General features: G+C 64.5%; 1 protein-coding gene across 1 annotated transcript in view; it reads right to left on the minus strand.

Annotated features, from left to right (window-relative positions):
- Adgrb1 (adhesion G protein-coupled receptor B1) overlaps window positions 1-13,065 on the minus strand; it is a 62,537-nt gene extending 49,472 nt beyond the window's left edge. Inside the window, exons 1-8 of the mRNA XM_027949254.3 lie at window positions 12,294-13,065; window positions 3,242-3,403; window positions 2,325-2,435; window positions 1,942-2,106; window positions 1,694-1,856; window positions 1,337-1,512; window positions 844-1,008; window positions 602-703 (exon numbers count right to left, since the gene is read on the minus strand). Coding sequence (XP_027805055.3) covers window positions 602-703; window positions 844-1,008; window positions 1,337-1,512; window positions 1,694-1,856; window positions 1,942-2,106; window positions 2,325-2,435; window positions 3,242-3,403; window positions 12,294-13,065 — 1,816 coding nt within the window. The remainder of the gene's footprint in view (window positions 1-601; window positions 704-843; window positions 1,009-1,336; window positions 1,513-1,693; window positions 1,857-1,941; window positions 2,107-2,324; window positions 2,436-3,241; window positions 3,404-12,293) is intronic.
- Between the last annotated feature and the right edge of the window lie 11,614 nt (window positions 13,066-24,679).

Raw genomic sequence — 24,679 nt, forward strand, 5'->3', positions numbered from 1 at the left:
CCCTGGCACCCACTGCCCTCCTTGTCCCCAGGACCCCTGTGGAGGACCTCCTAAGGCCTCCGCCACAGGTGAGGAAACAGGTTCCGAGAGCCCCAGTGCCATTCAGGGAAGAGGGCAGAGGTGAGGCCCGACCTGAGCCCTGGTTTCCCTGCCTGCTGCCCTCGCACAGAGACTGCAGGAGAGGCGGCCAATACCAGGGTGCAGCCGAGCCCCTTCCCCACGGCGCCCACCCTGCTTTCCGCACCCTCTCTCAGCCACAGCGGCTCCTCGGGGCCCGCGGGGTTACCAACGCTGCACTCCCAGGAGCCTTGCTCCTCCCTGCCCTGCAAGCCCAGGTGGGGGCGCTGACTTCACGCGCCTCGGTCTCCCGCCTGTGACCGGGCTGTGGTGACCTCATGGGGGTGTGGAATCACAAAGGGACTCCCACATTAAGTGCATGGCATGGGTGCTGCCCTGAAAGTGTCCCCACAACGTGGTCCCAAACTCCTGGCCTGTGCTACTGGACATCAGCGTGCACACGGGGCTGCCTAGGCTCTGGGCCTTAGAGTGGAGCCTGGGGGCAACTCTATGGGGGCGTCACAGGAGCCCCCATACCCCTTACCTGTGGCATTGCGCGGACACCGGACTGCAGCCACCTCCCCAGCTGGTGTTTCCTTCCAGACCACAGCTCCAAAGTTGTCCTCGTCACAGATCTCATGTGGCTCTGCCAAGGGGCCAGAGATAGTGAGGGGCTGGGGACCAGGAAGGGGCTGGGAGCTGGCACCCACTGTTCCAACTAGGTCAGCTGCCCAGACCCCCCAAGCCTCTCCCCAAAGCCCAAACACGGTGTGGGAGGGGTCTCACCGGGACATCGCTGGGTGCCACACTGCCGGTACTCATCCTGGGGGCCCTGGCAGGCTGCTCCCCCAAAGAAGGGCCCAGAGCAGACACGTTCCCGCCGCTGACTGCCACCACCACACGTGACACTGCAGCTGCCCCAAGAGGCCCAGGCCTGCCACTTGCCGTCCACTGCAAGGGTGGCCAGACAGAAGCACAGACAGTGGGGATAGGAGGGTAAGGGTCAGGGAGCAACAGGGCACAGGGGCACACATGGGGCCACAAGGACACAGAGATGAGAACCCAAGGAGCAGGAGCCACGAGGAGAAAGAAAACCAAGACCAGGGTGCAAGAGACCAGAGACCAGCAAGACGCCGACCACAGAGCTCCCGCACCACGGGGCACGCGCCCGGCCCACTGACTGAGCACCAGCCCCACGGCCACATGCAGGACCACAGCCACCCAGGGGGCCTGGCCTCCCCCGAGGCCTGCCTGCAGGCTTACAGGCCGGGGCCCTGACCTGGACACTGCTGCAGGAAGCAGTCCCGCGTCTCCACCCAGTGGCCCTGGCACTCGGCGCCCCCGTAGGAGGGCCCGTTGCACTCGCGTGTGCGCTGCTGCCGGCCCTGGGAGCAGCTGGCCGAGCAGGTGCTCCAGCTGGACCACTCGTTCCAGTTTCCGTCCACTGCCCGGCCCAGGGGAGGAAGAAGACAGGAAGCCAGCGTGAACACCCAGCACCCCAGGGCTCCACCGGCACCGCGACCCCGCCTGAGCAGTGTGAGGGTCCAGCCTCTGGTCACACTGAGCCAGGTCTGGGCTCCTGGGGTTGGGACGTGCGCCCCTCCTGCCCGCCCCGGGCCCTCCCTCTCACCTACCAGGGCACAGGGCGATGTTGCAGAACTTGGTCTGCTTCTCGGGACCCTCGCAAGGGTTGCCTCCAAACTGGGGGGGCCTGCAGGTGCGCGTGCGGTCCCGGAAGCCGCGGCCGCAGGTGCTGGAGCAAAGGCTCCAGGGTGACCACTCGTCCCAGGCTCCGTGCACTGTTGAGGGACAGAAAGGCGCTGCTGCCCTCTGAGTCGGCGGCACCTGCCCTGCTGCCCACTCGCGCCCCACGGCCGCGCCCACCTGGACACACGGCCGAGTTGTTGCACAGCCGCTGCTCGCGCAGGGGCCCGCTGCACTGCGTGCTGTAGGAGGAGGACACGCAGAAGCGGGTGCGGGTCTGCCAGCCCTCGCCACAGGTGCTGGAGCACACGCTCCACGGGGACCACTCCTCCGCCGCCGGGTCACCTGCGGGCCACACCTGCCACATCACAGGACTGCCCAGCCAGCACTGCCCTGTGCCAGACCTGGAGGGCTGCCCAGGAGGAGCTGGGCCGGCTTTCCCACAAGGCCTGGAGCCTGAGGGCTGGCCTGGGCCACCGCCAGGTCCCCAGAGCAATTATTGGAACCTCCCCCACTAGATGGCGGCATTTCGTGGCACAGCAGCCCTGCCCTCTCCAGCTCACCAGTCTGTGGGTACGGGAACCCAAAATGCTGCAGCTCGTCCCCCAGCTCCTCCCGCCGCCGGGCATCCGTGGACCGCAGGGACTGGCTCCGGGAGCTGGTACGCCCAGCAGCTGCGGGGTAGACTCAGGTCAGCACCCCCGCTGGGGTGCCCTGTGTCCTTGGCCACAGTGGGCTTCTTGCCAGGACCACAGCTGCCTGGCCCCGCTGGGCAGCTGGGAAAGCAGGTTCAGAACACTGGCCTGGCGCCAGCCCTCCTCTGGTCACTACGGACCCACAGGACGTGGTGCTGAGGGTCCTGTAGGGCCTGTCTCCCCTGCCTCGCAGCCCCTCTCTCTAAGCCTGTGGGGCTTGCAGGCCTGGGGTCACCTGCAGGATGGCTCCTCTGAGCCGCTGCCACTCCCTCCTGCTCAACATGCCATCTGCTGCCCCCACCCCTGCCCAATGCTCAGGGGGCCTCCCCAGGCTCCTGAGATGAGCTTGGGTCCCCAGGAGAGTTCATCAAGGGAAAAACAACCCAGAGAATGACAGTCTCATTAGAACTTGATTTAACTTTATGAGGGCAGCTAAAAAATGCATGAGGTCATTAGAGAGCCCTGTGAGAAATGCATCCGGGAGCTGCTCTGGCTGGGACGGGCTGGCCTGGCCGAGCTCGCTTGGGGGAGGGAAGACGGGGACTGCGGCCCAGCTGCAGCCCCACCCCGGCTCTGGGCTCCCACCTGTACTCAGCCTGGCCTGGCCCTCACTCTGGGCTAGGATCCGCCCCATCACTCCACAAAGCCATGGGATCCTCGCAGCGCCGCCCCTCCTCTTCCCATCCTGGCGCCCTCTCTGCTGCGCCACTTGGCCTCTTCCAGGTCCAACCCACCTGGCACCGCCCCTCAGCAGCCGCCGCCCACCCCACCGCCCGCGCACTCACGGCCACAGGCCTTGCGGTTGCACAGACGACCCTCTTCCAGAACCCCCTCGCAGCCGCCGCCCTCGACGCCTGGTGCTGGCAGGCAGGTGCGCGTCCGCGTTTGCAGGCCTCCTCCGCAGTCCCTCGTGCACTCTCCCCACAGGGACCACAGCTTCCAACCGCCTGGGGAACCAGGGGGCGGGGTCAGAGCCCGGAGGACTGGGGACAGGCGGATGGAGTTGGGAGAGGTGGGCAGCACCCAGGGAAAAGCACCTGCTGCGGCTGGCTGGCAGGGGCAGAAGTGCCCCGTGGGGCCTTAGGGGACCTGGTGCCACCCAGCTCCTGGGCACCTGCTGGAGGGCTCAGGTCAGTCCTAGTACCTGGCACCTGGCACCGCCCAGGCGGGTTTGCCGGAGGGCAGTGGTCTCCCACCCACCCCAAGGCTGTCTTAGACACAAGGACCCTGAGAGGCCCAGGGCAGAGAGCTGGCTAAGGCTTGCGTTCCTGCACACCTGGACACCCTCCCAGGCCCCTCATCAATTTCTGGCTCAGGTCCTGCTCCTCGGAGCTTTTGCCTCCTCTGCAGAGAGGAGGGCTAGACTGGCCATGGCCCAAGCCCCACCCAACCCCACGCCCACCAAGGTCCCACACCAGGGCCCAGCCTGGCAGACCCAAAGACCTATTTAAGACCCAGCAGAACTGACCACCAGCTGAGCTCTGGACACAGGCCTCCAGGCCCCTGGCCCTGCTGACTCCAGCCACCCACCTCAGCCTCTCCTAGGTCTTCCTCCACCCTGGCCCTGGTAGTCCACTGCCGTCACCGGAATGTTTCCCCCAACAACCAGGCCTGCTGCCCCTGGGGGCCTCAGCCCCTTGGTGGCCCAGGGCTTCTGAGAACACTGAGGGCTGCTTGAAGGGCCAGTGCCGGCAAGCACCAGGAGCAAGGGGCATGAGAGGGCAGCCTCATCGGAGGGCCGAGCATGCAGGCGCACTGGTGGGCCACGGGAGGCCTCCTGCTGGGGGACCTCGCACTACGCAGCTGGGCCTCTGCCGTCCCCTGGTCTTCTGCACTCCAGAGCAGTGGGGTTAGATGGACTTCAGAAGAGTAGTTGACCCTTCCCAGGCTGGGCTCAGGCCCAGAGGACAGGGTATCTCTGCTGAAGACACCCTGACCTATCCCTGTTGAGGAGGTTGGTGTTGGAGCCCAGAGACGGCCCCACACTGCCCCCTGGGGGCACTGAGCCAGACAGCTTGCTCAAGAGAGCACAAGAGGCCCCTCCAGGGACCGAGAACCAGCTGGCCAAGGGCAGGGGACTCTTGGCGGTAGGGAGGGCCTCTGGTGCCTCAGCCTTACCTGTGGCCTAGAGGAGGGAACCTCACCTTGTGGGGTGAGAATAGGGACACGCAGGATGTCCCAAAAGGCGAGCAGCCCCACCACCCAAATGGTCCCTGGGTCATCTCCTGGCCTCATACCTATCACGGCCCAAGGATGACAGCCGGCTTCCCAGGATTGACCAGCAGGAGGCTCAACATCAAGAAAGCACTTGGAAATGTCCGAGTGTAAGCACGGCCTTCTGGTCAGAGCTGACCCCTGGGCCCTGGTCTGGTCTGTGCACCCTGCAATGCCTATCTTCTCTGCACCCATGCTTGGATTGGGCCAGCAGGGGGCACCAGCATGGGTGGTGGGAACCAGGCAAGGAATCCCGGTCATAGATGGGAGGCTTGCTCTCCTGCTGGGACACAGGGTGGAGAGGGGCATCTTCTACCCCCGGCTTGATGTGGAAGCTGCTCTCCCCTCAGGGAGTCCACAGCCCCGTGGTCTCCAGAGAAGCAGAGCACGAGAGCTGGAGCCCAGGGGGACCAGTCCTCCTGTCCAGTGCACCAGGCCGTGTCTGCCCGGCAGGACACAGCCAGTGCGCAGGGAAGTGGGGCGGTGCTTCTGAGCCTCTTCTCAGTCTGGGTGGAGTGTCCCTTATGGAGGGGGGGGGTGCCCTGCTCCCATTTCTCAGACAACACAGGGGCCACAAGTGAAGGGGTGCCTGTACCTCTCCCCCCAGCTCTTCCCCAGGAAGAGGCCACTCAGGGACTGTGCCAAACTGCTGGACTCAGGCCCCACGTCCCTGGGATGGGTTGCTTCCCCTCCCATGGGTGGCCCTCCTGGGTGCCCAGTCCCTGGCGGGCAAGGCCAGTGCCAGCACAGAGCCTGCACTCTAGCCCGTCCCCACCAGGCATGCTTCACCCTGTCTGTAGCAGAGGACACTGAGGCTGGGAGCGGCAGCCGCACACTGGGTGAGGCCAGTCTGCTGCAGCTGGCACTGACTGGGACAGAGGGGGTGGGCACAGGTCTCGGTCCTGAGCAAGAGCTATCAGTGTCTGTGCACCGTGCACTGCCTATCTCACTTCATCTTCAGATAAGGTGGAAGGGCCTCAGAAAGCAGGCAGGAGGGCACAGGAGGAGGCAAGCAGAGATGTCCCCCGCCCAGGGCAGAGCCAAGGGCAAGGGGAGGCACAGTGGACAGGACAGGGCGGGAGCTGCCCAGTCTCAGGAACCAGGTCGAATTCAGATCTTCAACCAGATCAGGTTCCAAATCCCACCCCTCCCCACCAAGGCCATCTGCCAGGACTGACCAGCCTCAGGAGTCTCACCTGCCATCCCATCCCATCCGTGATTCTAGACAGAGCAGAGGGCCGATTCACGGAGGCAGGCCTGGCGACCGGGTCCAGCTGGCACATGCAGCTTGTGCCCCTTTGCGCCCAGCCCAGCCCCCATGAGGAATCCTGAGTGGTGTGGAAACTGGCAGTGGGTGGGAGAGAGGGTGTCCAAGCCAGGCTAATCGGAGGATGCCACTCGGTTCCCATGGCAACTGCTGCGCAGCCTTTCAGGATAGACCCAGGTTAGGCCTCAGCTGCCAGAACACCCACTATTTCAGGGCTGGTTACCTTGGTGACCCAGGTGGTGAGGATGTGGAGGGGGAGGGGAGAGGAGAGGTGGGGATCATAAAGAGAGGCTTGGGGACCCTGACACAGAGCATGGACCTCCCTCTGCCCACACTAAATCCAGTCCCAGCTGGTTATGTTGAGTCTGGATCCAAGTCATAGGCTGTGCCCTGGTCCTGGTCACACACTGAGCCCTGGCCTGAGCTCTGGCCCTGGTCACAGATTGGTTCCTGACTCTGGTCACACACGGAGCCTTGATCCTCATCATAGACCGACCTCTGACCTGAGCATAGGATCCCTGGTCCAACACCGCACACTGAGCCCCGATCCCAGCCACCACTGATCCTAACCTTGGCTATGTCTGTCCACTAAGGAGCACTCAGGAAGTGTAGCTGCCGTTTTTGCCGTCATCTCCTGTCTAACGTGTGTCCTCACAGAGCTGACGCTCCACAAATGTTTGCCCTGCCAGAGTGGGCGCCAGAAAGGGAGTTACAGGGAAGGACTCCTGGGGTCCCCTGCCGAGCAGCACACGCAGCACAAAGGCTGTCAGGTCCCGCGGGACGCAAGGGGGCAGCAGAGGAGCAGGCAGGGCTGGGGGTGGGCTGCCCCTCCGGTCCCGGAAAGAAGCCGCTATTCTTCCCCCACTCAATGCCCCTCTGTCTGGAAGCCTCATTTCCATCTCATTATGGCGATGAATAGAGCCAATTATCGGCCGCCAGGCAGGCCGGCCACCCAGGGACGAGGGTGCACAGTGAGGGGGCTCGAGTGTCCTTCCCACCGTGGGGACCAGGCCTGAAGGCAGGGGCTCCCCAGATCCTGCGCCCGGAGTGGGCTGGGTCGGGGCTCCGCGGGAGCCCTTCCCCCAGCGCGGCCTCTCCAGTCTCCGGGATCCCCTTTGGAGGGGAGGGACGCTGCACTCCCAGCCTCATCCAGCAGAGGGCGCTCGAGCCCCGCAGGTTGTGCAACCCCTGGGCTACTGCCCATTCTTGCCCCTGCGGGGCCGGCTGGGGTCTCCTGGCACTCACTGCAAGGTGCAAGAACGGTCCTCTGTCCAGGCTTCCTAGAGGGGCGCCCAGGCGCTGACCCCGGCCATAGGACCCCTCTGAATAAGCACAGGACCACAAGGACAGGAGGCTCCCTGATGCCCCTCCCCCACTTAGCCCCACTCCTGGGCCCTGCATCCAGCCGGCCTGAAACAGCCCACCTTCTGCTGGGCTGGCAGCTCCTCCTCCTGTGGAGCACCTGCTCAGTGAAGGCTCACACAGGTCCCACAAGCAAGTCCTCCCCATTCCCAGCCCACAGCGGGGAACAGGCTCCCTGGCAGGTGCTCCCAGGTGCTCCTGGTCCTGAGAACAGTGCCCTGATCACTAGTCTGAAAACTCAGTCCATCCTGGACAGTCTTGCTGCTCGTCCTGCTCGTCCCCAGGCTCTGGCTGTCCCGCAGCCAACCTGACATCCCTTCTCCTGCCTTTCTGGGAAGTGGCACTAAATTAGGCCATGATCCTCAGCCTGCCTCCAGCCTGGCGGTCAGGGCTGGCAGCTCCCTGTGGACTCTCTGCATGGGCCCACCCTGCTCTTTCCACCTGATGGGCACTGAAGGGGTGCCTGTACCTCTCCCTCCTTCTTTTCTAGACTTTTCTAAATCGACAGGCCACGATGAGGAGCCCACTATCCCTGAGAGTGAAGACCCTGGTGCTTTCCCCAGCCCCACCATCTTCCAGCACCCACCAAACTCCACCTCAACCCCAACTGCACCCCAGTCCTCCTCCCACAGGTCAGGCCAGCTCCCGCCCGCCCTCATGCTGCCCCTCTGGCCTGCAGACCTCAGCGGAGCTCCTGGGAGTGCGACTGTATGGGGGTCACTAGCCAGGCGGGACACTGATGACTGGCCCTGGGCAGGGCCAGAGGGAGGGTCAGCTCCAGCCCTGCAGGCCATCGGGTCCCTCACATGCCTAGCAGAGCACGCATGCGCATGTGTATGCACGTGTCCACACCCCCGGACACCCAGGTCAGCTGAGCCTCCCACCCCTGCCCTGGCCTCTGTATACACACACACGGGGACGCCCACACGCACGGGGACACACACACTCGCTCCCACCCCCAGGAGGCTGCTTCTTCATTATCTTACATGTCGCTTCTGCAATAAAATTCTTTAATTAAAAACATGAATATTTAAAACAACCCTTGAGAGAAATGCCCATCTCACCAGAGGCGAGAGCTGCTGAGAGGTGGTGGGGAAGATGGAGTGAACAGGGAGATGGAGCTGGGGGTGGCACCGGGACCCAGGGTGGGTGCAGGGCCTGGCAGCCATGGAGGGGGCCGGGCAGAGAAGGACAGTTGCTCTGGCCTGAGGCATGTTTGTGGAATCTGATGCGTGACCTGGCCATGTGGCACTGGGACGGGCCTGGTGGGGGCAGGGTTGAAAATGGGCCACGGCTCGCCCAGGCTGCCCCCGCCTCGCCTGGCCAGGCACCTCGCTGAGGTGGGGCTGCACGGTGGGCGCAATGAGGCGAAGGTCCTGGGCACGGGGCTCGCAGAGGAGAGCTGGGCAGCTGCTGCGTGGGCTCAGCCCATGTCTTCTGAAGTCACCCGACCTTTCTCCTTCTGCACACAGAGGGCACTCAGTGTAAGCCCAGGTGGCACCCAGGTGTCTCTGCAGCCTACCACTCACTAAGCTGTGTTACTCGGGTCACTGCGCTAACATCTCTGTTGCCCACACGCATTTGCTGAGCACTTGCTGCATGCACCTGGGGGAAGGGCCGTGAGGGGCTCAGGCCTCCTCTTAGCACACAGTCAGGGAGGTGCACGACACAGCAGGTCAGGGGCCTCACGAGAAGGAGCATCTGAGCAAGGCTGCGGGCTCAGAGGGGAAAGCACTCAGCCCTGCGAGGTCCTGAGGCAGGGGGCAGCCTCAAGGGGGAGCCTGTCTGGGCGGGGGGGGCACCACGAAGAGAAAGCAGTGGACACATGGGTGCTTCGGCACAAGGTGAGCACCAGGCAACGGCTCCGCGGTCACTGCGGCTCATTTTCATTCTCACGGCCCAGGAAGCCACAGGGCCTCTCAGGTGCAGGGCATGGGCAGGGACTATGTGCCACCTGCTTCACGCCACCAGAAAGACGGGCAGGCCCTGAACTCCACTCCACACTGCAGAAAGAGCCGCACAGAGCCCTGCCGTGTGCACACGGGCTCACTCGCATGCATGAACACCGGGCACAGCAAAATGCATCGCACCCACACATGCAATGTGTGCACACACGTGTCACATACACACAATGTGCAGTATGAACAGTCACTGCTCCATGCACACACATGCTACCACACGTACACACATATGTGGGTGCACATGCCAGACGCATGTGCATGAATACACGTGCAATGCACTGTATGTATGTGAACTCCATGCACTGCACACACGTGCACTGCATGTATGCACACGTGTAACATGCATGTAGCACACTCACAAGGCCATTCATGTGTGAACATGCATGTGTATAACACCCTACACATGCATGGATGCGTGCTGACATTTATGAATGCACAGAGCCCACAAGCCTGTCCACTACTGACCTGTGCACCCACCACATGCTGCATGCACACGTGTGCCACCTCACCAAACCAAAGCATGTGCTCCCTGCTCCACCCTACCAGAGCCCATCCACACGCTTCCAAACCGGCTCGTGAACAGGATGTACCACACACATGTGCACACTGTGCACTCACACCTCCCCGCCTGCTCTGGGCACCACTGGCCAGCATCCTTTGTCCAAATCTGTGCACACACCCCAGCTGCCCACACTGCATCTCCAACACCCCTGCCTCCAGCCGGTTTCTGCCCCAGGCCCTCCAGGATCTCCGGCCTGGTAACACACAAGTATGCCCATGCCTCCTCGTAACGTTGCTTCTGCTCAGAATCACCTCGCCCCACCTCTCATTTCCGTGGAAATATAGGCAGAGAGGGCAGTGGGAATGGTTCAGACGTACATGGCAAGCCAGGGTCAGGCCAGGATTTGAACCCAGGCCCTGGGTTCAAAAGGTACAGTTCAAAAGTCCTGCCCCCACCTGGCCCTGTCCTGTGCCCCAGCTCTGAGTACAATGCCCCCTCCCAAGATGTCCCACAGGTAATTCGCCCTCTGTCCCACTCTGACCTCCAGATCTTCCTCCTCGCTGCGTCTCCCACCCCTGCTTCCCCACTCCAGTGGATGTCCTCGATCCTGACCAGAACTGTGGAAGCAGTCCAGTCTCTCCTGCCTCTGTGCCCACTTCATCCACAAGTCCCTCAGCTCCACTTGAAGGCCTTCCTCCTGCCCCTGCTACTGGGCCCTGACCAGGGCAGCATCAGCCACCTCCTGGATGCCTGCCCACGCCACCTTCTGCCCTAGGCTCCTGCCAGGGAGCCTTTCTGCTTCTCGCAACCCAGGGGTGTCCCCCTTTTGCTACCAGCCCTCCCGGGCCCTGCCCTTCTCAAGATCACATACAAATGCAGGGGGAGGCCTGGCGTCACAGCCACAGCTTCTGCCACGGCGGCTGCCCATGGAAGGGCTCAGGAGTGGAGCCCCAGGCTCCCGGGCACCGAGGTTCCACGGCCACCAGCACCCTCCAGCACCCTCCAGCAGACGCCTGCATCCACCAGGCCAGCCCAGAGAGGTCACGGCTCCTGCCAGCCAGCTCCACTGCTGAGTACCTCTGGAGACTTGTGTGGCCACCCCCCAACCATTCTACTAAAGACGGGCACTGCCCGGGGGGGGTGTCTGGACAGGACCCTGATGTCCGTCCACCCCGGTTGGCAGAACACCCTGCAGGGTACTCCACACAACAGAAGAAGGCTCCTCCACGAGTGGCAGGGCAGGACTCACGGCCAGATCTGCTGATGACCGCCAACCCTGTCCTCCTGTGTCCCCACCCAAGCCAGCCGTCAGCCTCTGCGTCCCCGGAGAGCACTGCTCACTCTGCTCCATTCTTCCCGGTTCTGCTTGGCCCACTACCACGCCCACTGTGCCAGGGAAGCTAAGCTGCCCTTGCCAAGGTCACAGTGACCTCCAGCCTGCCCAAATGGAAACTGGTCCACTTTGCTTCCTGGGCCCCAGCCCCCAAGGAGCTGCCTCTGTCCTCCATGGCCCTGGAAGGGCCAGTGCAGCGCACCTCTCCCCGGCCGTCCCTGGCCCCCAGCGGGCCCTGGAGAGGCCCTCGATGTCCTTGAGGGCCCTTGACCCACAATGGCCCCTAGACATTGAGCCCCCAGTGGAGCCTCACCCCTGAACAGAGGTCAGTTCCCACGCAGCCTGCCAAGCTCCAACCCCTGCCCCTGCCCAGCTCAGCCCAGCCTGGCCTCCAGCCCAGGTCCTGGGTGCACAGGGCCTCAGGACACAGGGCAGGCGTGTGCAGGACTGCCCTGTCACCTCACCTTGAGCAACCCTGGCTTCCAGCCCACGGTCACTCCAGGAGGGGTCCCACCTCCCCAGAGGAAACCCAGGAGCCAACACCCCTCAGACCGCCTGGGACCCTCTGCAGCAGGACACGCTAAGCCCCTGCTGTCCCCTCTGCCTGGAATGCTGTCCCCTCACATCCCCCAGTCTGTGAACATGGTCCACAGCCTAAGTGACCTCCCTGACCTCAAGAAAGCTAGCAGCCCGGAGAGCCAGGGCTGCGGGTGGCTGTGCGCCCGCCACTGCCAGAGGAGTGGCTGCTCACTGCTGGCTCCTGGCGCCTCTCCGTCCTGAAGGGGCAGCTCCCAAGGCAGCACTCCTGTGCTGTTCTTGCGGCTGGGTCCCCTACAGCAGGCCATGGGCGAGGGGCACGCCCCCCGGCAGCATCTCCACAGAGCCCCCTGCCCACTCCATCCGCTGTTCCCTGCACCTGGCCCGGCCACCGGCCTCAGCAGGCTCAGTCCCTTGAGGTGCCCTTGCTAAGAAAAGGAAAGGACCCTCTGGTGGGGAGTTTGAACTCCCCAGCTGGCAGGAAACTCAACCCTGACCGAGCCCTGGCCACTGGGAGCCCAGAGAGCCTGTGGTGAACAGCTCAAGGAGGCTTCCCGCTGGGACCAAGGCGCTGCTGGCCACACTGCCCTGGGGGCCGGGCCCACTTTGCCCTCACCCTTCTGCCGGCAGAGCCGCCTCAGCCTCTCCCTCCGCCACTCACCTGGTGCGCCGTGCCCACCCCTGTCCTGGGTCAGGCTGGTGAGGCAGTTCTCGGGGCCACCCGCCACGCCGTCCCTCAAGCAGACGTCCCCATGGGGGACCAAGGGGCTGGAGGCAGGGTCGCTGGCCTCTCCGCCAAGGCAGGCACAGGGGGTCTGCATGATGCCACAGGGATGGGAGCTACGGCTGCCGGCCAGACAGGCGTCCAGCCAGCGGCACAGCATCTGGCAGGCGGCCCGGCTGGGGCTGCGGTTGCCCACCACCAGGTACTCCACCGAGAAGTCGTCCCTGGGGCCGGGGGGCCCGGGGCTGTGGTCCTGGGCCGGCTGCTGGAGCTGCATCTGCAGGAACTGCTTGCTGGCCTGCAGGAAGGCGAGCGGCGCCGAGGGGTCGCAGAGCCGCAGCACCTCGTCGAAGCTCTCCACACCCAGGTAGGTGCGCGTGGACTCCAGGAAGGAGTCGAACTGGTAGGTGCGGACGCGGCCAGGGCCTCCGCAGGGCGTGGGCGCCTTGGCCACCTTCATGTAGAGAGTGTAGCGCCGGGGGTCCGGGTTGCGCAGGGTCCAGGAGCAGCGAGAGGCGTTGGCTGGAAACACAGCAGCTGCCGAGAAGTAGCCGAAGAACTTGCCCTGCACCAGCGTGGTGCACCGCTCGGCCCCGGGCCCTGCGTCCACCCCGGTGGCCCCCCGCGCCCGGCGCCCCAGCAACAGCAGCAGCAGCAGGAGCGGCAGGAGGATCCAGACAGGGCCCGGGGCGGCGGCCTGGCCCCTCATCCTAGCTCGCGGGGCCGCCGGGGTTCCGCGGGCTGGGCAGACAGGCACGGGCCAGGCCTTGACATGCCAGGGTCCGGCTGCAGGCAGGGCCGGGCCGGGGGCGGGGGGCAGGGGGCCGGGAGCCGGGGTGGGGTGAGGACAGGATGGGGCAGAGCCCGGCTTCAGGTGAGAGGGCGGCAATGGCTTCTAAAGTCCAGGGCCCGCGCGCCCGCCCATGGCCACCATGGCAGCTGGAAGAGAAAGCAGAGGGGAGCGTGGTGAACCCCGAGGTCGCGGCTCGTGGCCTGCTGGGACCCGCAGGGGCAGCACAGCGGCTCCGGCCAGGCACCAAGGCTTTGGAGCACACGCTCTGGCTCTGACGCCTTCCAGAACACCTGCTCAGTCCCCTGCCTGTCCACCCCAACTAGGGTGTCCACCTGCAGAGCAGGGGTCCAGCCAGGGGAATGGCGTCCCTCTTCCTCTACCCGCACTGATTGGGGAGGGTGAGCATGCAGCCTAGGCCTCTGGGCTGCCCAACTGGCCAGGTCCTGGTGTGGTTCCTATGGCTCTGCTCACGGCCCTCTGGATACCAGCAAGAGGAGAGGATGCCCTCTCAGCCCTCTCCTCTGTCCTCTGCCCCTCCCTCAATGACCGTCCTCCTGCCTGGGAAGAATCTGCCAACCAACAGGCAGAGAACAGGGGACAGAGGTCATTTTGACCATCTCCACTCAGCAGACCTCGGCCTTGTCTGCAGGCCCGAGTGGGAGCACTGCAGACCCCACAGCGGGAGGTACAGGGCGTGGACGTGAGGGGTCTGACTGGTGCCGTCTGCAATTGCCAGCTGTCTGCTCTGCTGGTTCATCCCTGTGCCCATGAATGCTCCTGCAGGAAGACCCTCATGCCCTTCATGTCCAGACACAGGACCTAGGGAGGAACGGAGGGACGATGGCCGCCTTGCCACCCCACCCCCAACCCCGTGAGGCTGCACCATGACAAAGACCCCAGGTTCAGAGACAGGCCTAAGCAGCTTCCTCAAGCTGCAGTGAAGGGGGGAAGAGCCACAGCAGAGCCTGGACAGACTCCCAGCCAGGTGGTCTCCCAGCACACGAGAGGGCCCGGCTGCACCACTGCCCACGTTACAGTGAACAGCAAGCTAGGCACTGCCCAACCCAGATCCACCCAGGCAAGGTCCTTCACTGGCCAACCTCAGTTTCCCACATCCATTCCACCCATCAGCTGAGCCAGTAGGGGAGGGAGGGGGTCATGGTCAGTCCCCTCCCCTCTGAGCCCACTTGGCTTCGCCTCTACTCTGCTGACCCCTGCAAAGGAGGGATGTGCTGCTTCCTGCTGCCTGAGCCCAGCTGGCCAGAGACACAAGGTCATCACGGCTCTTCATTCCCTCCTAGTCCTTCTGCAGTGGCCCCCCAAGCACAGTAGGGAGCCCCCAGGTCCGCCCACTGAGATTCTGAGCCCCCAGCGGGGATGCTTGAGGCTGGACAATCCTCTGGGCAAGCCCTCACATGGGGCCTCAGTTTGCTCCTCTGTGAGATAGAGAGGTCCTCACGGCTCTCAGCAAGAGGGTAAGAGCAGCCAAGCACAGGAAGTGACACCAACAGGGAGAGGAAGCCTGAGGCCTCTGGGTCACCTGGGGCAGCTCCGGCCAAGCAGGCCCTGTCAGTGGTCCTTGAGGAGGACAGACCTGCACTGCACGCTTCTCAGCCTGCTTGCCTCTGCACATCTGGCAACTCACCCGTTCCCCACTCCCAAAGCCCATCCGCCAGCCTGACCTACCCACCCTAAGGGGAGGCCCTGGTCAGCCTGCAGAGCCCTCCCACCCTCTCCCCTACCTCGTGAAGCTGGAGAGGCCACAGCCAGGGTCCCACAGCCAGCCTCATGCCCTGTCCCCCATTCCCAACCTTATATAGCTGCCAGCCTTCACCTGAGCCCCACCCAGGGACTGACGCTCCCCTAATGCCCAGTGAGAATCAGGGACCAGCCCCGGCCCCAGCCCCTGGGGGAATGTCAGCAAAGCCGGATGGGAAGACCCAGCCAGGCCCAGCACTGCCCCCTCGTGCCTCTGCGGCTCCACCACAGGTCCATCTCACTCTGCCCCCACTGGCGGGGCCAGGAGGCACAGGCAATCCTATTAGTCCTGACCCCGAGTCAGGGTTACCCCAAACCCACTGCATTCTGCCTGGCAGGGGTCTGGCACAGCCGGGCATGTCAAGGCCAGCCTGGGGCCTCTCCCCACAGCCTCCGTGGAAGGCCCTGTCTGGGAGGCACGGTGGGTTGGGAGAGCAGAGCAGACGCAGAGGCAGGATGCACAAATCCCAGACTCCACAGGCCGGTGGCCAGGCCCAGGGCCCTCCGGGCCTCGCATACCCTGGGTGAAGACTGGTTGCAGCCTAGAGCAGGTGCTCAGCCTCACAGCCTGGCCACGAGGTGCTGGGCAGGAGGCGCCGGTGACCTCGATCCTTGAGGGGGCAGCTTGGTGGGAAGACACGGAAGGACGCACCTCAGGTGCTTGCCATCCGTGACAGCACCTCCAGGCAGCAATCCCAGGGTCCCGCTGCAGGTCCCGCTTACAGATGGACACACTGGTTCTTTCAGCAGAGCCACACCATGTCCTCTCCCTGCCACTGTCCCAGGACCTGCAAGAGCTGGCTGCACCATCCCTGCTGGCCAGTCCCATGTCATGGGCCACCCCGTCCTCTGAGCAGCATCAGGGGTATGAGGCCCCCTCAGTGTGGGAGAGGTGGCAGTGAAGGACAGCAGCACAACAGCCTTTAAAAGGACCACCTGGCAGCCCTGGGTTTACCTGTAGGGATGTAAGGGACTGGGGGACAGGAGTGGCCTAGGGAAGGAGGCTGCAGGGATAGGCCCCAGAGGCAGCTGGAGGTAGAGGGCATGGAGGGACATTCCCGGGCGCGGTGGAGTTGGATGATCTGATCTTCGCTAGAGGACCCGCTGTCTGTAGGGGACAAAGGAGAGCAGGAGGAAGGGGCCACAGGAAAGGTCCTCGCTGAGGCAGGGAGCTGGAGAAGCAGAAGTGTGCCCATGTGTGCCTGTGGGCACAAGTGCGTGAGCACACGTCTGGGTGTGTCCCTGTGTGTGTGCGCGTGTGTGAGGGTGCATAAGCACACACGTGTGCCTCTGCGGGTCACAGGGCAGGAGGAAAACGTGGCCTCTGCTGATGCTCACCGGGGGATCCAGGTGCAGCTGGACCAGAGAGGCAGCCTGGGCAGCAGGAACCTGCCCTGGACAGCCTGGGCCCTCCGCAGCCTCAGCGTGCCGGGCTCTCCTCCCCAGGGCCCAGCAGCACCCCATCCTGAGCTAGTCCACACCGACAGACGGACCTGGGCCCGGGCACTGCATCCCCTCCCCACCCACCCTGGACGGCCAATGGCGTCCCCAGACACCAGCCACAAAAGGCACTCTGTAGTCCCGCGGCTTCCGAACAGTGCCCGCCTGTGTCCTGAGAAGGCTGCGCTGGGGGAGGGGCAGGCGCCCTCAGCTCCGAGGGCTGTCCAGGGGGGTAGGAGGCGGGTGGGCGGCCCTCCCTGCTCAGGGTGCCCATGCATTCCTGTGGGCTTCTGGGCCTCCAATGGCCCAGCAGCTGGTCTCTGGAGGCCCTGTGGGTCCTTGTAGGCCCTCTGACATGAGCCCAGGATAACCCGTGTGTGTACCTCAGGGCCCAGAGCCGTGAGACGAGGCCAGAGGTCTAGGACAGGCCTCCCTCAGGGGTAACAGACCAGGGACTGGGTGCTTGGACAGCCTGCCTCCCCAACGCCCAGGCTCCAGACCCATCCACCCACCTCGGCCTGGGCAGACCTATAGGACAGCCAGCCTGCTTCAGTAGCACCCAGCTGTACTCTACCCCAGGGGGCAGGGTGGGGGCCAGACCAGTGGGGCATCTCCACTTGGAAACGGGGGTGCCAGGAGGCTTCCCAGATGGGCCTGGGAGCCCAGCATGCTCACCATGCCTACCAGGCCTGGCCTCGCAGCAGGCCACCTTCCTCTGTCCACCGCCTGCCTGGGCACAGGGACCACCCCGGGGACCTGGCTGGAAGCCAGGGTGAGCTTGCCAGGAAGACAGAAAAGCATGGGCAGAACATGGGCCACTCTGGGGGTGCACAGCAGGGGCCTGGGCGAGGCTCTGCTCAAGGCACCACAGTCCTGGTGCAGGCCTTCAACCAACCCCACCCACAGAGGGCCACCAGCTGCCACCTCCACCAGTCACGGAAACAAGCCCAGAGAGGCTGAGCATCTCCCCCAGCTAGTCCTGGAGGGAGAGAGAGGCCCCATCACCCCACAGCCCATTCTACCACCCATGACACCTGGGCCCCAGGTCGGGCAAGGCCAGGCCTCCTGCACCCCATGAGCTTCCTGCAGGCCCGGGGCCTCCAGGGCCTTTGCTCACACCTCGCCCTCACCCTGCTGCTTCAGGTCCCTGCATATCCTCGGGCAGGTCTAAAATGAGAGGAAGGAAAGTCCTGTCACACAAGAGCTGTCCCCAGAAGGCTGTCTGATGGCAGAGCTTCTGGTGGCACCCTGAGACCTGGACCATTAGGCAGGTCTCCTGGCTCCTGATTCCTCCCACCAAGACCTGCCACAACAGGGCCAGGGCTGCAGCCAGACTAATCCTCTGTCCCAAGGAGGTAGGTCAGCCATCCCAAACCAGTGCTCAGATGGAGAACCGAGGCTCCCGGGGCTGCACCTGGGGAGCAGGCCCCACCAGGCCTCTCCCAACACCCAGAGCTCACAGGCTGCGGAAACACAGGAACAGCTGCAGTGGCTGCCGGGACAGAGCTGTGGGTCCTGCAGGTGGGCCCGGGGGGTGTGACTGTGTATGTGCAGGTGTGAGGGTGTGAGTGCAAGAGGAGTGTGCAGACACATGCTGCAGTGTGTGTGTGGCCTTGTGCAAGTGTGCACACAGCTGTGTGTGCACATGCTCTTGTGCAGGTGTGTGTGTGTGTGTGTGAGCAAGTGGCTGGTGTGTAGGTGTGCCGGTGAAGCTGTGCATGAGGCTATGGTGTGCCAGGGGCAAGGGCATGGGCTGTGTGTACATGTGCACATGCTGCAGGGGACAGGAAGACCCTGGAGGAGCCACCATCTCGGAACCCTGGGCCAGACACCAGGAAGAGTCCCTGGGGTTGGGGGCTGGGAGCAACACAGAGGCAGGGGAGGGCGCGGGAGTCAGAATCTGCTCCTTGCCATGTTGGTTCTGGCGTCACGCCCACATGCCTTTCCCTGGGCAGGCATTGCCAAGCCTTGCCCTCTAGAGCCCACCAGGTGGGTCTCTGACAGGGGGGGTGGTCTGCAATCTCAGATCAGTAGGCAGAAGCATCCTACCCTCCCATCATAGCAAGGAAAGCTGAGTCTCAGCAGCAAGGCGGCCGGTGCAAAGTCACCAGCCAATAAGCAGGGGGTGAGATCCAGGTCAGGAAGGCCGGCCAGTATTCGCAGAGGGGGATGGATATCACAAGGTGGGGCCAGGAGGTTTTTGCTGCTCCCTCTGCACCCCACAATGTGCAAGTGTGTTGAAATCAGGCCCGAGGGCCCAGGCCACCTCTGCATGGTCCTGATGAGCCCCCAAAGACCCCTGCCCCCCGCCCTTCTGCCTCTGCCTTCTCTCACTTCATGGACACCTCAACTCCAAATCCTAGCTGAGTCAGCACCCCCAAAAGTGGCCCAGAGCAGGAGCAGTTCTTCAAGCATAGGGGGGCTTCTTGCTGCCTCTGGGCTCCCCAGAATCTGCCTGACTGGACTAGACGTCACAGCCACCCAACGTGGACCAGGGACTGTGGGAGACAGGCCTGCTGCACTTCCTCTCCGTGCACGTGCTCACAGCTGCACGCTTGATGGAGGCTCAGATTCGTCCACACCCCACCAAACAGCACAGGCCTCGTGGTGTGGAAGAGGAGGCGGATGGGGGTAGGTCCCCAGGGAGGGGGCTGTGGGCATGATGGGTGGGGTGATGGCATCTGTGAAGGTCTGGAGGTGATGGTGGGGAAGTGAGTGTGTGGGTCAGTGGGGGAACAAGTGGGGTGGTGGGGTGTGCTATGGTGAGAGGATACAACAGGATGGGGGGTGAGGGGTGGGCTCCAGAAATGGGCACGATGGGGCTGCTGCTGATGGATGAGAAGGTAGAGACAGGGAAGGGTGAGCATGAGGGGGAGGTGTGTGTGTGCACACTTGTGTTGTGCAAACAGCTGTGCAGAGGACGGAGGGAAAGGGCAGAGGTGGGCACAGGGGTCCACCTAGGCAAGCAGCAGGCCAGGGCCAGGACCAACACAGGTCCCCAGCGCCCCACCTAGAGGCAGGTCCCCAGGAGCTTGGATTTGTCTAAACCATTAGGCGCACGTGTGATCCTGCTAGTGGGGGGCTTAGGTATTCTGAAAGGGCAACAGGAATGGCCAGCAGAGGTGACAGAGCCTGGCTCCTGGTGCTGAACACTTCCCATTACTTTCTCAGGAAGCACAAATGAAATAACAAGAGGGGGTGGAGCTTTGTGCTTGTCCGAGGGCAATTCCTCACCTTAACCCTGGGAGACAGCTGTCACTGCATGGATAAGAAAGCTGAGGAGCCAAGACCTGAAGACTGGCCTCTGCACCCGTCAGGTCCCAGGGCCGGTCCTGCCTGGGGCAGTGGGCTGGGTGAGGGTTGGCCTGTGCTAGGACATAAATATCCAGTGTGTCCCTTGGCCCTCACAGTCTGTGCCACACTCCCTCCTGCCTGGATGTGGACACGCACATACTAGCATGGGGCAACACGTGCAGGTGTGTGCAGCTCACTGAGAGCTCCTGTGGCAGATGTCCTTCCTGGGATCTCACAAGGAGAAGAGCAGCAGTGTGCAGGATTTCGCGTTTCTCTTCCTTGTGGGATACTGAGCTTGTGCACTGTGCTTGTGTTTATGTTGCACGCTAGTGTGTGTGTGTGTGTATGTGAGGGGGGTCCAAGGTCAGGTCAGGGCTGTATGTAATGCTGTTGTGATGAGTGTGCTTGCTGCTCTTGTGCCGTGCAGAGTGGGTGTGCGAGCCATTCAGGAGGGTGTGCATCCTGGTTCCTTGCTGTTCCCCTGTGATCTGGCTGCCCAGAGGAGGGCCTGCCACGCCCTTGACATGTCCATCAGGCCCAGTCACCAACCCTAAGACCCTTCGAGTGCTTCCCCTCAGCTTCCAGAGCACAGGCCAAGGTCTTCAGGGATCCTAGTATGGCTCCACCTCATGGGGAGCCCCTGGTTCTCCCTGTCTTCCTTCCCAACTCCTGCATTCTCCTCACCCCTGCATTCTCCTGGGCGCCAGGTCTTTGGTGGCTGTTCCCTCTGCTCAGAACCTCGGACCCCTTGACACACGCCTTCTGTGGACACCATTTAGCTGCTGCTTCCTCCTGGGAGCCTCCTGGGGGAGCAGCACCCTGTGATCCTGCAGCAGCTGTCCCCTACTCCACGGGCCCTTCAGGCTCTGGGACCCCTTTCCTCCCATGTCTCAGTATGGTGGGGGGGGTCAGGCCTGTCTACCACAGTATTTCCAATGCAAGTGTGCACACATGGGCAACCAATTAGTGTGTGCCACTTCCTCTGGGCTGTGTCCAAGGGAACCCCAGGCTCTGTATGTTTACCAGAAATCACAGAACTGACCACTGGTGCAGCTGGAGCCAGGGAGGCCACGCTTTTGGAGGGCAATGAGACAGTGGCTTGCAGGTAGCCAGAAGGAAACAAAACCCTCCAGTATCAGAGTTCCTGGTCGGGGTCCACGTGGTGCAAGCACTGCACTGGGACCTGACCAGGGCTGGCGGTGAGATGTGGTTTCACTACCTCCTGCTGTGTAGGGCGCACACTCGCACAAGACTAACACCACATGCACACCGGTGTAGAAGTCTGCATGCCCGCACACATATGCTAACAGCCTGCAGACCCACGGACACGCACGTGCATGCGTAGCACACATGTACACGTGCACACAAACACGCACACTTACGCCGGTACAAAGCTGACTCTGGCCAGGTGAGTTTGGGGAGAAACAGTGGTGGGGACTCAGGCTGCGACGCGAGGTGCGTCACTGGCCCTAGCTGCGGGAGCGAGGCATGAGAGAGGTCGGCCGGGGGCTGCCCAAGATGGGGCGGGAGCCGCGGGCCGGCAGCCGAGGAGACGGAAGGGGCGGGCAAGGCTGGCGCGGGCGCGTCGCGCGCGCCCTCTCTCGGCCGTCCGCAGTAGCGCGCCCGGCCCTCCGCCCTCCACCACCGCAGACCCGCGCCGGACGCCTCGGCCTGGAGCCCCGCGGCGTACCCCGGGGACAGGATCTGGCCCCCTCAGGATCGCTCCGGGAGGCGGGGCTAGGCCAGGCGTGCGGGCCCGGACACTAGAGCGCCGCCGGAAGCTGCCCAGGCCCCTGCCGCTCTCCCAGCCTGCCAGGGCCCTCTCCTGCCGGGCCCCGCGGCTGTATCCGCAGGTGCGGATCTGCCCCAGGACCCGGCCGGCCAGGACGCTGCAGACCCTGCACGCTGCGGACGCAGAACGTAGGATCTCGGAGGAGCGTTAGGGATCGGGGATGGAAGGGGACCAACAGGGTAATCCGCGACCCATTTCACGGACGCGGCCACCGAGGCCCTAGAGGGGCCGGAGCCTGCAGGCAAGGGAAGGGACTGGAGGGCTCTGCAACTTGGCTGCGTCCCCTCCCCGGCCCAGGATCCTAAGGAGTGCGGCGTGATGCTGAAGGCGACGAATCGCCTCCTTTCCGCCCCCGCGCGGGATCGCGGCGGGGACTAACGCCCTTTCCGGGATCGAAGGCGACAAATTCCCCGCTTGCGCCGCCCTGGCGCATCCCTTGGCCTTGGGGTTCGCCTCCCCGCCACCCGGGCTCCGGGGCTCCCCGGCCGGCTTCCCGTCCCCAGATCCTGGCGCAACAAGTCAGAAAGCAGCGCCGAGCAGCAGCTGACGAGCCGAAAGGGAGGGCGCAGAGCCCGACGCGGGGCGCCTGGCGCTCCGGGATCCCCGAACGCGCGCTGTGTCCGCCTCCGGGGACCGGGCGCGGGTGTCGGGCGCGCGGGACTGACTAGCCCGGCGGCCCACACCCGCTCCCGAGGCCCCGATTCTGCGCGGGCGGGGGCGGGGGCGCGCGCAGAAGCCCCCGCCCCCTCCTTCGCCTGCTTGACCTTGTGGGGGTACTCAAAGCCCGACCGGGCGGCACCCTGGCGTCCGGACGCAGAGTTTCGTGGCCTCCCGCGGTCCGGGAGGAAACGGCTCCCCCCTCGACCTCCCTTGCTGCCTCCTCCGCTACGAGGGTCGCAGAGGAATTTAAGGTCCGAGGGTTAGGAGAGACGTTATATCCGCTTTCCAGACCCCAAGCACCTGATACAGGCTCTTAGATGTGAGAAAGGACCCCAGCCCCCGGTTCTCCCTCCGCCTCCGCCCGCGCGGCTCTCGCTTGGAGGGGGGCGTGTGTTTGTATCTATGAGAGAGGGCACTGAGGGTCTTCTTGGGTCCCCAGGGTAGGGCAGAAACGCAGACCTCTCAGCCCCCTCCGCAACACTTATGCCTTGAGGATCCTCTGGGGCGGGAGTGCGCGCCCCCTGCCCACCCACACGCCTTCATGTTTTCAACTCCTTGGGAGTTGCCGCTAAGGAATCTTCGCCCCAGACCCGGCGGAATGGGACGTGATGGGACCTCGGGGAAGGAAGGCGTGCTAAAGGAGGAGTGGGTTAAGGCTGCTCCCCAGCCCGGGTCTGTGCGCGCCAAGAAACTTGGAAGCCTAAAATTAAAGTGGAAAGGGTAAGGTGCCTAGCAGACCCAAGTCTGAGGTGTCAGGCTGGACGCTCCCTCCGGGTCGCCCGGGAGTGACCAAGCAGGAGCCGCCGCGGCCAGGCGGAGAGACCAGTGCTCAGAGCCGCAGCCTCCGACAAGCCCTCCCGGCCGCCTAGCTTCCCGGCGACTCTCAGCTCCGCCGCCCCCTCCCGAGGCCGGAGGCGTTCTCTGCCTCGTCTAGCCGAACAGGGGAAAGGGTTCCAGGCCAGAGCTCGAGCCCCCAGCCTCCCGGGGAGGGGGCGGGGGCCGTGCTAGTTCCTCGAGGCAGCGGCGCACAGCTCCAAACCGGCGAGGCGACCGCGGAGGGCCGGGCGGCCTCTCCCTGCGGGGGACGCGGACCCGGGAGTGCTCGGCGCCCAGCCCAGCGGCTTCTCGCGGAGAGGGCGCAAGGCCGACCCAAAGTTCAGAGCGGCTTAACCGTGCCGCCCGTCCGACCGAGTGGAAAGCAAGACAAGGAGGGAATGAGCGAGGGCGTTTGCGTGTGTGTTTGTGATGGTGGGGGGCACGAGGATAGCCCTCCATTTGAACTGGGGTGGGGGCAGCCTCCCGGGACTGTCCACCGCCAATGCCGGGTCTGTGGGTGAGGGCTGTGAGGAGGAGATTGGGGGCTTCTCTGCCTTCCTCTGGCTCAGTGCGGGGCGGGGGGGGGGATGTGTCGGCCCATGTAATGTATGCAGGGGGCTCTGAGTGATTAGGAAAGGAGGGCCACCCTTGGGGTGTCTCTTCCGAGAATCCCCGATCCTTGTGTGGCTGCGGGGGCCAGATAGGGCTCCCTTAGACCCCTGCTAGCGTCAGTGTGTGAGGGGCACCACGGGAACGCCTTCCCCAGCCTTCCCAGGGTCTGTGCATGTGATGGGGAGGGGGTGCTTTCCCCAGCTCAGCCTGCCAGTCTGGCCGGGCTGTATGTGTGGATGGGGGGGGGGTGTTAAGCAGCACGGAGGAGCCTCTCCCACGTCCAGGGTCGCCCCCTCCTCAGCCTGCCCAATGCGGGCGCGCAGGGACCTGCCAGATTCTGTCGCCGCCGCTGGAGGAGGCAGGAGATGGGGGGGGGGGGGGTCCAAACTCCCGAGATCCGAGCGCAAACCAGGGATCTAGGAAGCCCCAAACCGCGAAGTTGGGAAGTCCGGGCGCCCCCCTCTCTCGATCCCCTCCCACTAGCGCTGCGCCCCCTCCCGCCGCACCCCCAGCCCCCCGCCAAAGCCTTCCTTACCTTCCCCAGCAGCAGCGGCCCCGCCGGTGAGGACTTGATCCGGCGAGTTGCAAATCCCTGGGAGCGCCCCGCGTCCTCCGCGGCCGAGCCCGGCGCCCGACCGAGCGGGGGCTCCTACCACCGCTGCCGCCCCCGGCCCGCTCCCGGCCTCGCCGAGACGCCCCCTGGAGCGCACCCGCGGGCGCACGCAGGCCCCTCCCCGTCCCCCCGCCTGCCAGAGCCCCCGGGGCGCCGAGAGGGTCCGGATGCCCGCTCTGCGGGCGATGCGGGGCGCGCGGGCCCGGGCCGGGCCAGGACGCGGCGCGGCAGCCTGTGCCGCCGGCTCGCCCGCTCCGCTCGCTCGGCCGGGGCCGCCGCCAACGCCGCGCCCGCCGCCGCCGCCTGCGCCCGCCGCTCCCTCTCCGGCCGCGCCGCCGCTCCGCTCCTCTCGCCTGCCCCGCTCTTCTCGCCTTTTTTCCCCTTCCTGAGGGGGGGGAGCCGAGCCGAGCCGGGGGCGGGGCGGCGCGGGGAGGAGGAGGAGGAGGCCGAGGACCGGGAGAAGGAGGAGGAGAGAGGCGAGAGCTGCTCCCCCGCCCGGCTGCCGGCGCTCCCCAATCTCTCGCTCTCTGAAACTGGATCCCGAA

The sequence above is a fragment of the Marmota flaviventris genome, chromosome 15 (genome assembly GCF_047511675.1).
Source record: "Marmota flaviventris isolate mMarFla1 chromosome 15, mMarFla1.hap1, whole genome shotgun sequence".
In the NCBI taxonomy this organism is placed as follows: Eukaryota; Metazoa; Chordata; class Mammalia; order Rodentia; family Sciuridae; genus Marmota; species Marmota flaviventris.